Genomic DNA, 12,360 nt, shown 5'->3' with positions numbered 1-12,360 from the left:
GTGGGAAGAAAAAGGTATTTGCTGTCAAGGAGGAGGAAAGGAGAAGCAGGATAAGGAGAGGGAAAGAGTTGGGTGAAACAGTATCCTGCCTCCCCCACAAGCTTTGAATCTCCGAGAACGAGGGTGCAAGCAGGGGATGTGGAAATCCTGAAACAAGCGGAACACAAAACCGGGCAGATTAAGTGACTGAAGCAAAAAATACAAAAATAAAAGAAAAAAGAAAGAAAAGGAACTACTAAGCAAATGAAGACACAACAAAATGTGAGAAAGTATTTTTCCCTTCAGAGAAATTACAGGATGTTTGTGAGGAAATGTGGTTTCTACCCATCTTAAGGATTTGTTACAATGGATTGGTTGCTTGATATTCTCTGTTGGACCTGAAAGAAGAAGTTTTTGTCAGGGATTCTTGAAAAGAATCCTTATTCTGCAGCCTCTCTTCTCTCTGTGATTCTCTCCATCCTACTGAGTTACTGAAGGAAATTCAGCATCAAAGCTGGTGGGAGTGAATGTGTCGGTGACAAAAGGTAAAACGTGTTCTCTCTGTTAATTTCAGAAAAGATTCTGGGCAGTGATAAAGAAAAAGAAGATTCAGTAACTATTAGTTGGATTAAAAAAAGGTTCAGGGTAAAAAGGATAAGTGGGAAAGAGGGAGCCAGAACAGACTCAATAACTTTTGTGCCATCTGTGTGTGCTCACAGCGGGGGGTGAGGGAATGTCCTGGTTTGTGGTTTTTGCGCGTGTTGTCATCCTGGGTCTGTACCTCCCCTGGGGCCTTGGGGTACCTCCCCAGCACCTTGGCTGGCTCCGCTTGTGGGAAGAGGGTGATTACTGCGGAATGTGCGAGGAGCACCTCTGCCCACCGGCGCCCCCTAACTGCCCGGCGGGGAAGGTGCTGGATAGATGCGGGTGCTGTGAGCAGTGTGGAAATGCTGAGGGCCAGCTGTGTGACCCAGACTGGGCCCAGTACTTCTACGGACGCTGTGGGGAGGGGCTCCGCTGCCGGAGGATGGAGCGGAGAGGTCGCGGGGGTCACAGCGGGCATGACCCGGAACCGAAATGTGTCTGCCTGTCCCGAGGCCCCATGTGCGGGTCGGATGGCAGCACCTACCACAACTTGTGCCAGCTGAAAGAAGCAGCTAACCGGGAAGGCAGCACTCTGAGGCTGGCAGGACAAGGACCATGCTACTCTGGTAATGTCAACATGTTTATTATTATGATTGTGGGTTGAATTTGTATACCACACTTCATATACTCAGGGCCAGTTTCACAGACTCAGATTAAGCTTAGTCCTTAGAATCTCCATTTAAAATTTTATGTAGACTCAGCTTAAACTATGTCTGTCAAACTGGCCCTCCAAGAAGTAAATATGGAACTGGCCCTCAAAAATGACTTGGCACCCTTAATAAATACGCACAAATGGTGAACTAAAAATGAATACAGTTATTGACATAAGCTTTATTTCCCAACACGCGTAAAGTTGTGTGCGTTATTAATGATTCAATGGAATCTACCAAATACAAAATTGTATTTTTCAAATACAAAAAAATAACAGGTTCCACAATTATTGGCACCCATGGTTTAATACTTTGTGCAAACACCCCTGATAGCCATGAATCTTTTCTTATCATTTGTGATAAGTTTGGAGAACACATTTTGGAGGGAATTTGATGATTCCTCCTTGCAGAACATTTCAGAATTACTGATATCCTTGGGTTTGCATTTATGGACCCACCTCTTCAGTTCAGACCACAGGTTTGATTTAAGTCTGGAGACATTGCAAAACATTGACGTTGTTTTTAATTAACCATTTCTGTGTGGATTTTGATGTACATTTGGAGTTATTGTCCTACCTACGACAAAACCAGCAGATTTTCTGCCAAGATTTCCTGGTACTTTGTTGAATTCATTGTGCTATTGATCTTAGTGCACCTGGACCACTGGCAGCAAAACATACCTGAAACATCAATTACCCACCCCATATTTGACAGCAAGTATGGGGGCCCCTTGTATGCATTCTGCTTTTGTCACCAAACATGTCAATGGTGTATATGGCCGAAACATTCAATTTTGGTTTCATCTGACCACAGCACTCTCTTCCAGTCATAATTCCAATGCGGTTTGGCAAACTCCAGATGCTTGGTTTTGTTTATTGTGCTCAGTAAGGGCTGTATTTCTGCCACCCTTCCAAAGAGTTTGCCATTTTATGGTTCTTTTCAAGACCCCAAGATTCAGCCAATCTCTGAATTCTTCAACTACGATTTTTGGGTTACTTATGTCCTCCCTCACCATCTTCCTTTCCATCTGTGGGGATAATATGCACTTGCTTCCTCTTTCTGGCTAGTTTCAACCACTCCATACAGTAAGTTTTACACCTTTTTATTATTGCCCTTACAGTGTTAAGTGGTACGTTTTAACCGTGAACCATCAACTCAATTCTTTGGACATAAGTAGGCCAGTTATACCCTTTAAATTACATTTAAATGACATTATTTCATTTTAATCAGAAACTTTCCAGCTTACTACTTGATTGAATATGCAGCACTTTTTGTTCATGTTCGGGCTGACCCAATTTTGGCATTGTATAATTTTTGAATTAATTATCTATTTGTGGTCATTTTTCTTGTGGCTGTTCTTAACCAGATATGTTGCTCCGAAATGAACAAAAATCCAAATTTGACTTTTTGGTTGCCCCTCCCCCCATGAGGCTAATATATTTTGCATGTATTCAACTGAATATATAAAGAACCTTTACAAAAGTTTGAACAAAATTAGAGTGGTCACCCCCCACACCTCTGATTGATATTTCAGGGAATTACCTTGTTACAAAAGGCATAAGGAAATAGTAACATAAATGACAGCACATGACATTGCACAAAAACACAAAAAGCAGGTGGAAGTTCTATAGTTTCCTTGCTTAGCTGCCTGATTTTGATTCGCATTAATGGTTTGTGTGCTTTTTTTTGTGCAGCAGAATATTGAGCCTTACACAGGTGATGTTGCAACTGGCTTCATCACAAGAAAAACACAATAATATTCCCTTCAGACACAAAGTAATTTGAGGAGTTTTGCGAGGAAATTTAAATCCATTTTGAGGATTGGACTAGCTACTTGATACTCTGTTGGACCTGAAAGAAAATGTTTTTCTTGCAGAATCTCTTCCGTGACTACTGTGGCCTGCAGTCCCATAGGCCTATGAGAGAGTTTCAGTTGGTTGGGATTTCATCTCTCACTCGCGACCCGTGTCCACCTCTTGAACTGCACATCTTCCATCCACTCATTTCTGCATGAGCCTGACTTGTGAACAGCAGTGTCATAAGAAGTAGTGGCTGACGTCATGTACTTTGGAATCGATAGAAGAGGTTATATCAATGATCGGTGATATACACTCACTGAGCACTTTATTAGGTACACTATACTAATACTGGGTAGGGCTCTTTCCTCTCCAAACAGCCTCAATTCTTTGTGGCATGAATTCCACAAGATGTTGAAAGCATTCCTTTGAGATTCTATTCCATGTTGACATGATTGTAACATGCAATTTCTGCAGATTTATCAGCTGCGCATTCATGCTGCGAATCTTTGTGCTACCACATCCCAAAGGTGTTCTATTGGATTCATATCCGGTGGGCCACTAAAGAACATTTAACTCATGTTCATGAAAACAGCGTGAGATTACTTTTGCTTTGTGACATGGTGCATTATCATGCTGGAAGTAGCCATTGGAAGATGGGTACATTGTGGCCATGAAGGGATGCACATGGTCAGCAACAATACTCAAATAGGCTGTGGCATTCAAGCAATGATTGATTGGTATTAACAGGCCCAAAGAGTGCAAGGAAACATTCCCCACACCATTACACCACCACCAGGTTGAGTCCATGGATTCATGCTGTTGCCGCCAAATTCTGAGCCTACCATCTGTATGCCTCAGCGGAAATCTAAATTCATCAGACCAGGCTATGTTTTTCCAGTTTTGGTGAGCATGTGCCCACTGCTGCCTCAGCTTTCTGTTCTTAGCTGACAGAAGTGGAACCTGACATGATCTTCAGTAGTCCATCCGTTTGACGTGTTGTGCATTCTGAGATGCTTTTCTTCTCACCACAATTATACAAAGTGGTATTTGAGTTACTGTACCCTTTCTGTCAGCTCAAACCAGTCCGGCCATTCTCTGTTGACCTCTCTCATCAACAAGGCACTTCTGTCCAGAACTGGCGCTCACTGGATGTTTTTTATTTTTCACTCCAGAGATAATTGTATGTGAAAATCCCAGGAGATCAGCAGTTACAAAAATACTCAAACCAGTCTGTCTGGCACCAACAATCATGCCACGGTTACTGAGATCACATTTTTCCCCCATTCTGATGGTTGATGTGAACATTAACTGAAGCTCCTGACCCATATTTGCATGATTTTATGCTTTGCACTGCTGCCACATGATTGGCTGATTAGATAATTGCATGAATAAGTAGGTTTACAGGTAGGTGTGTTCTTAATAAAGTGCGCAGTGAGTGTATGTGCATATAATTTGCCATTCCAAATTAAGGAGAAAAATAATTAAATTAAAACATTTCTATCCTGATCTGATTGGTTGTTACTCTACTGTTATCATGGATGCTTCCACAGTGATTGGTGCTCTTGCTGCCGTCCTCAGCTCCAAAGTTGACACGCAACCCAAGAGACCTGGTGAACCACACAGGAAATGACATCATCTTCAGCTGTGAAGTCTCTGCCTACCCCTTGCCACAGCTGGGCTGGACGAAACAAGGCAGTGACAACTTTCTGCCCGGCGATGACCCTCATGTCTCTGTCCAGGTCTGATGAAATCATACCTCCTTCCCCTGCATAGAGATATGTGTTTAATTGTATGATGGCTGTCTTCACTGCAGTCAGGACAGCAGATACACTGACCAATTACCAACTCAACATTTCCGACAGAATCCAATCTCTTTCAAAATCAGGCAATTTGTGTATAATTCCTTTGTTGCCAGGCGACATTGTAATGTTGGATCATGATGAAAATTATATTTTTGGATAGTCCTAATATTTGTACTTCAATTTGTTTCACCCAATTAAAAAAAAAAAAAGTTCTCAATTGACAATGTTTAGGTTCATTTCAAAGAACATAAACAAATTCTTGCCTGAACTCTAACACTACCTGTATTCCTAACAGTAACCAAAACATTTCACCTCACTAGTTCCTCATTAGGTGTGCAAGTATGCGTGAGTACTTGTTGATTGTCGACAGCCACATCCCGGCTATACTTTGGCTGCATCTTCCTACCTCAAGCCTGCATTTCTTGAACCTTCTAATCCCCTTGATCCTCATCAAAGCAGTGACAGAGAGGGAAAGGAGCATGGTCAGTATCCATGACAGGGTAGCTTTTAACTGAAATATTGACATACACAAGTTTGATACTATCTGATACTTTCTGATGGTGGACAAGTCAACAGGCCGCTAGACTTTGGCATGAGACTTTAGACATGAACTGTCTTTACCTGCTAGCCTGACTATCTGACTATAAAAATCTAGCTAATGTATTGCCATGTAAATCCAAGGCTCCTTCTTTTACCCCAAATTCATCTTACACTTCCCTAGTCACGTGGGGGCCCTGAGCGCTTTACAGTGTCCACCTGGCTCCAGATCGAAGGCTTGCGCCTCTCAGATGCAGGGGTCTACACCTGCGTGTCCCGAAATCAGCTGGGCGAGGCTTCAGCCTCCGCTCGCCTCTCAGTGCTTGGACCGGGTGAGTCCACCATGGGCTTACCATGCGTGAGAATGTATCCTAGCTGCTAGGAAATGCATGTGAGATTTAGCCTTTGCCCTCCATTTTGTTTCATGAATACATGCACATGTTTTTCACTTACTGTATATACACATTTCGTTCAGCAATCATCCTGCTTGATTCACCAAGCTGATTTTGTGCAGGGAAAAAAAGAACCCTGGCCTACATGGCATTTATTTCAAAACAGAAATGAGAAGGAAAATGTTACAAATGTTGAATGAATCCAAGCTCCTATATAACAAGTCAGCTGCATTACCAGGTTAGAGGGCAGTACACTAGATGAATCCACGTTCACTTCCATATTCTCCCTTTAGATCTCATCTATCTGGCGGAGATGAATGACTTTGAAGGCAACTCAGAGGAAGAAAATCATTATTACGATGATGACGCGGAGGAGAGCGGGGACAATAACTAAAGTGGGAACCCAGACACAGGGGACTCCCAAGGCCAAGCCATCTGTAAACAAAGTACGGGGTGGTGCTTTCGAAAAAGCTTCAGATGCTTACAAGAAAAAAACAAAAAAAACGGGCCTAACGGGAACTGAACTGTTATGCGACAGTGTGATATTGTGATTCATGCTCTGGAAATGTGGAATGGGATATGCAATGAGAGGAGAGAGAGCCCTGCTGAGAAAACATTTCAAGGTAACAGCGAGGTTTTGAAGCAGTTCGTAACTGGTTGACCAGTTCACACCAGCTCACATCTTCGCTTGTTTTAACCAGCTCAATCTATGTTTTGAAACAGCTGGTAGCTGGTTGACTAGTTCACACCAGCTCACATCTTGGCTTGTTTTAACCAGCTCAATCTATGTTTTGAAACAGCTGGTAGCAGGTTGACCAGCTCATACCCAACTAGGCCGGCACAGCTGGACTGTACAGGAGGGAGGAAAGGGTTAGCATGACATTCTCTCTTCTGCACTCTTTACTATACTCTCTATCATATCCTTTACTGCTTACTCTGTTCTAACCTCACTTTGCGCATGCACCACAGCAAATGGTTTGTAGATAAACAGAACCTGAGCCACACTCATAGTGCTGAATCCAAAAGTACGCACACAGGGGACCAAGCATCCATCAGAGAAGAGTGTGCATTTAAGTGTCAAGGTCCAAGATTTTATTTTGGAAGCTATTTTTGTGATGAGAAAACTTCCGTTTTCACACGGAGTATATCGGTGCTAAGTTATCGACTTGTTATGTTTTTGAGTTTGTTATATAATGCTCTACCAGTGAATATAAAAGGCCCCGTTTGTGTGAACTGCAGGTGTATTATGTGTACAATACAAGTTGGATCTGTAAGAACAAGGTTGCATGCAATGAATGTATTGAACCTTGGCTGGATTTGTATGAAATTCCTACCTGCTAATTTATTGCTATTTTCTTCTGTAGATACAGTATATCCAGTTGATGGAATCTCCACATATTCAGAAATTATTCACATTGGTCCAACCATAAAGCAATTAACTGTACCAATGTATCTTTTTTCATATTCAATGATCAGCTCATGTACATTCAAAATATGTAAAAAAATGTAGAGGTGGTTCAACCTTAATTTAGTTTTCTGCATGCTTGTTTGCAACTTTGTGTTTGTTACAAGCTCACATAAATGATTTCAGAATCACCCATTTACCTATAAAATTTGGTAAATGAAGTCAGATTCATTACCATTTAAAATACCAAATGTGCCAGGAAATGTTTCACGCTAAGAAATAGTTTTTAATAAAAAAGTAAAAATAAAATAAGTACCATGTGACCCATGGAGAAAATACTTGCCATGGAGACATCCTTAGAGCCTGCAGAAGCCAGAGTAGTTTCATGTAATTACAAGAATATGAAACATCATGACATTTCAACTACATTACATTACATTATATTAATGGCATTTGGCAGACGCTTTTATCCAGAGCGACGTACAACAAAGTGCATACCCATAACCAGGGATAAGTGCACTGAAAGACCCTAGAGGGAAGTACAATTTCAACTGCTACCTGTACAACAAAGTTAAGGACCAGGACCCATTTGATATATATATATATATATATATATATATATATATATATATATATATTCTTCTTCAAACCGCAACACGCAAATGTGTGAACAAACGCCTTAACTAGCCAAACACTGCTTACCTAGCCAAACTAAAAATACTGATACACAGAAAGTAAATCACAGAAAGACAACAATTAAGGTTCACAGGGAGGTATATTTGCAACTGGTGAATATAAAATGTGTAAATGTGTTATCACAGGGGAATGAATGTGCCAGTAAAAGTATGTGTCGTATAGTTAGGATAACACTTGAAATGTTGAACATTAGAGCACAATAGTAAAAATATTAATGTTAATGATTTTGGATGCATCCATAGTTTCATAAAATGGTTGCTGGTTCTTACCAAACAGTGATGTGATTGGGAAAACAAATACTGTAGATACACTCTAGGCTAGGTAACAAGTTAAATTTAGTATAGGTTTTTACACTAACATGTGTTTACTTTCTATACACGGACAAATCAACAGTGATCTTCGCAGAATCTCTTAACCACACCTAGTCCAGAAGCTTTTGGTAAGATTTCCTGTCTGTTGATCTAATCAAAGCCCTATGGTGCCTTCCAGATAGTTTGTCACAGTCCCGTACTGTACAGTCCAGCCTCATTTTTTAAGGACTGTGCCTTGTTGATGCCCATTTCACAATCATGCCTCAAATCTCTATTATATGACCTGATTATATTTCAGACAGCAAGGCAACCTGGATATTTTAGCAGTTTAGCTGGAATAAACATTAGCAGGTCCATGTGATATTGAAATTCCTCCTAGTTGGGGATCTCCTCACTATTGTACCCTTGGATGACCAATATTGTGCAACGAGAGAGAGAGAGGGAGATTTTTGGGCGGCCTGTAGCGGTGTAGCCATGATAAGATCAGCACAGCCGTTGGGCCCTTGAGCAAGGCCCTAAACCCTGCATTGCTCCAGGGGAGGATTGTCTCCTGCTTAGTCTAATCAACTGTACGTCGCTCTGGATAAGAGCGTCTGCCAAATGCCAATAATGTAATGTAATGTAATGAGATGGAGAGAGGAGAGATGAATTTAACAACTAATGCGTTAGTCCTCAAGGGGGCAGCACCACTCTATAAGTCCTCAGTTTTTCCTAACCGAGGACAGAAGGCCACAAAATCTCAGATCTTTTAAAAAGGAAAGGATACTGCATTTTTAGCAGAATTTATTTTTGGAAGTAAAAGCTGGAGTTATAAACTCTTAAAGACTAATAATAAAAAAAGTGCCCTGACCTCTCATGAGCACCGTTATGAAATCTGTGTACCATGAAGAACAGTGAACCCAGATCACTGTAACATAATCACATAAACGAGAATGGACTTTGTGAATGAATGTGGATGATTGATTTTAGGATTTTTCTTTGTAGACCCATCTCCTAAAAGATAACTACGCACATATTGTACACTATATCATGAAAAACATATCTACGTTTTCAACTTAAAAGCTGGTCAAGATGGGGCAAGCATAACACAATAAATCCGAAGTTAAAGGTCAGGTGTTAAGATACACCAACATTATGACAGCACATGTTGTGATATCCTCTTGAATTAAAAATAACGATGACTTTTTAAAAAACCTTTTTAAAACTCATAAATCTCAAGGCCACTGCTCCTGGGTGGCCTTACCAAATATCAAAACTTAAATGTGCTTTAGGAAGGAAAATAGAGTATTGTACAATTACCAAATATTACTTGCAATAGGAAACTGCACTTCATTATAGCGCAATTATCAACATTTAATAAAATAACAGCATTGCACTTCGGTTTTAATTTAACATGAATAAATAAGAGTAAATGTGATATTTATAGTGGAGCCATGGTCTCCATATTTAGAGGTTTATAAAGCATCCCAGCATTGCATTGTGTACTCCTTTAGAGTAGATTTACCACAATTCTGGCCAACTTGGACTTCTTTGTTCTATAAGCAACTAATAATACCAGCTATCAATGAACACTTTCAAATGATGTACAATGCAGTTAATGATGTATTCATAACTATAATGCAAAGTCTTCTAATCCTTTAAGTCATATAATTCAAAGTAATTAAGGAATGTTGCATATGAAGGCAACAATAATTAACAGTAACAGAGCAAGACTCTACTTGCAGGCTATTAATCAGAGTCAAAGATCAGAAGCCGCCATTGTACCCTTTGAGACGACAGCAATGTTCAATGTGCAAAAGACCTGGTCATTTTTCCATCGGAAATAACTCAATGTAATAAAATGTTCACATATAGTCCATCAACAGTTTGCCTGTGATTCATTAAATGAATAGACATTGGTGACCAGAACTAGTGGCAAATTGAACCCAACTCTTTTTTTCTGAAATACATTGCTTGCATACATGAAATTCTTCCATGAAAAGCTTTGGGAAAGAATACAGCACTGTGTACACGCAATGCATTGACCATTCTTCTAGATCCTTCTGGGAATATTACAGCTGAGTGAGACAACCATCCAGAGACGCTAACGGCAACCTGCCATTTGCCGTAGTGGAATCTGCACTTCCAACTCCACGCCAATGAAGGGCGCTCTTGTCCTTGTGAGTCTGAATGGTGCCCTGCACTGGCCACTAGTGGTCAATCAGTATTTCAACCCAGGAGTCAATCCTTCAGTGTCCCAACCCCGGAGGGCAAATCAGCTCAGAGGAAACTTTGTTTTGGGTTTGGCAGATTGGGCACAGAGCCTTGCAATATAATTACATCTCAAAATGGCGGTAGATGCTCTCCACGTATCCCAGAACCCTCTGCCAGTCAGGGCCTCCCCTTCTCAACACCTCATCCACTGTCTGAAAAAACACACACATAACTAATTTAAGTAACTTAAATAATCATATCTGACATATTTAAAACACGGTTTTTAACCTTATTCTTTCTTTTCTTTCTATCTGGAATGCCCAGCTCTATGTGTAGGCTTGTCTCGGAACTGCAATGTCCTTGGTTAATTCAGGAGGACCACACCTTCCATAACTTCTGTCTGCAGTCCCCCAGCTGAGTTGTGTAGTCACTGTTTCAAGGATGACCCTACTGAATATATCCTTTTCTCTCTGGATCGATTGACATAATGGGCAATTATCAACGATGGTAGCAGTTTTCAAACTTAACCTTAGGGTCCCCCATGTATACTAGCCTTTGTCACAGCCAATATCTTAATCAATTAAGGGAGTTGAAAAGGCATTTCAGTTTGAAATGAATTTTATACTCTCACTTATTCCAATGGGATGAATGTTTGGCTCATTGAACTTTGCCCTGTCATTTTTCACAAATCGATTAGTTTCAGTGACCAGGTAACTAACCACACTAGAGTCCAGTGATTTCACTAGTCAGTCTGTGATTGATTCAATTAAAAAAATGTAATCGCTTTCTAAAGGAACAATTTGTCACACAGATCATTACAGGAAAGTAAAGCATGAGTTAATTTGACAGATTAGATGTCCTGGGATGTGAACGTGGAGTATTTACTCTTCATGGCATATGTAGCTATTTCTGACAATATTAGCTAAAGTGAGTGAGCAGAGACCTGGAGTGGACAGTAGGTGTCTAATTATGAAAAACGATCCCCTCATTACAGTTCAGCGGTTGCAATTATTTAAAAAATGAATACCAGGTACTGCACCGCGGTGGTGCATGGTTAAGGCATCGGACCTTGATGCAGCCGTCTGTTCGATAGAGTTGTACACATTTATTTGACGTGACCATCGTGTCATCGTGTCAGATTACGTTACTCTCTCTCACTCGCTGAGTGGAGGAGCCTCACTCCCCTACTGCGCAGACTCTGGCTCCAAATGTATAATATGGTGGCCACTTCCTGGGCTTCAAAGCGTTTTTCACGAGCCCATAGATAGTCAGTGGGAAAAGTAATAGGCACCTGGTCCATATTTTTCTACAGTGTATGGGTGAACGAGATCTGTGTCTTTAAGCCGTGAGACTCACCAGTGAGGATGTGATCCCCACACTCTCTCCTGTCCGGAACGCCAGGCCCAAGTTTTCTCTCTGCAGAGAAGAGAGGTAAGGTAAGGGCAGTCACCTGGCCAGGGTTGCCGGTTCGATCCCGCCCTGCGTGTGTCAAAGTGTCCCTGAGCAAGACACCTAACCGATTGGTTGGTGCCTTGCATGGAGTGTGTGTATGAAAAGGTGCCTTGCAAGGAGTGTGTGTATGAAAACATGAATGAGAAGCATCAATTATACAGGACTTTGGATAAAGGCGCTATATAAAATAAATTACTTACATTTAAATGTGCTTGATGAAGGAAATTACCCAATATTACTGGTAATTAAGAAACTGTGCTTCATTATGACGCAATTATCAACATTTAATAAAATGACAGCATTGCAATTTGGTTTTAATTTAACATGAACAAATGTAAATGTGATATTTATAGTGAATTTCCAGATATATCCTGGAAACCACTATATTCCATATACAGCAGGGGTCTCCAACCCTGGTCCTGGAGAGCTACTGGGTCTGCTGGTTTTTGTTTTCACCTTAAAATCAGCACCTGTTGAGACCCAGGTAACCAGGTGAGGT

General features: G+C 40.9%; 1 protein-coding gene across 6 annotated transcripts in view; it reads right to left on the bottom strand.

Annotated features, from left to right (window-relative positions):
- Positions 1-4,568: 4,568 nt before the first annotated feature.
- Positions 4,569-12,360, bottom strand: part of si:ch211-195o20.7 (cytospin-A) — a 38,544-nt gene continuing 30,752 nt past the window's right edge. For all 6 annotated transcript variants that reach the window (XM_061251537.1, XM_061251572.1, XM_061251528.1 and 3 more), the window contains 3 exons: positions 11,766-11,825; positions 10,536-10,621; positions 4,569-4,838 (listed from right to left, as the gene is read on the bottom strand). In XM_061251537.1, coding sequence (XP_061107521.1) covers positions 4,712-4,838; positions 10,536-10,621; positions 11,766-11,825 — 273 coding nt within the window. In that variant the 3' untranslated portion in view covers positions 4,569-4,711. The remainder of the gene's footprint in view (positions 4,839-10,535; positions 10,622-11,765; positions 11,826-12,360) is intronic.

This window comes from Conger conger, chromosome 1 (assembly GCF_963514075.1).
Source record: "Conger conger chromosome 1, fConCon1.1, whole genome shotgun sequence".
Taxonomy (NCBI): Eukaryota; Metazoa; Chordata; class Actinopteri; order Anguilliformes; family Congridae; genus Conger; species Conger conger.
This window is presented reverse-complemented; position numbering and strand designations above follow the sequence as displayed.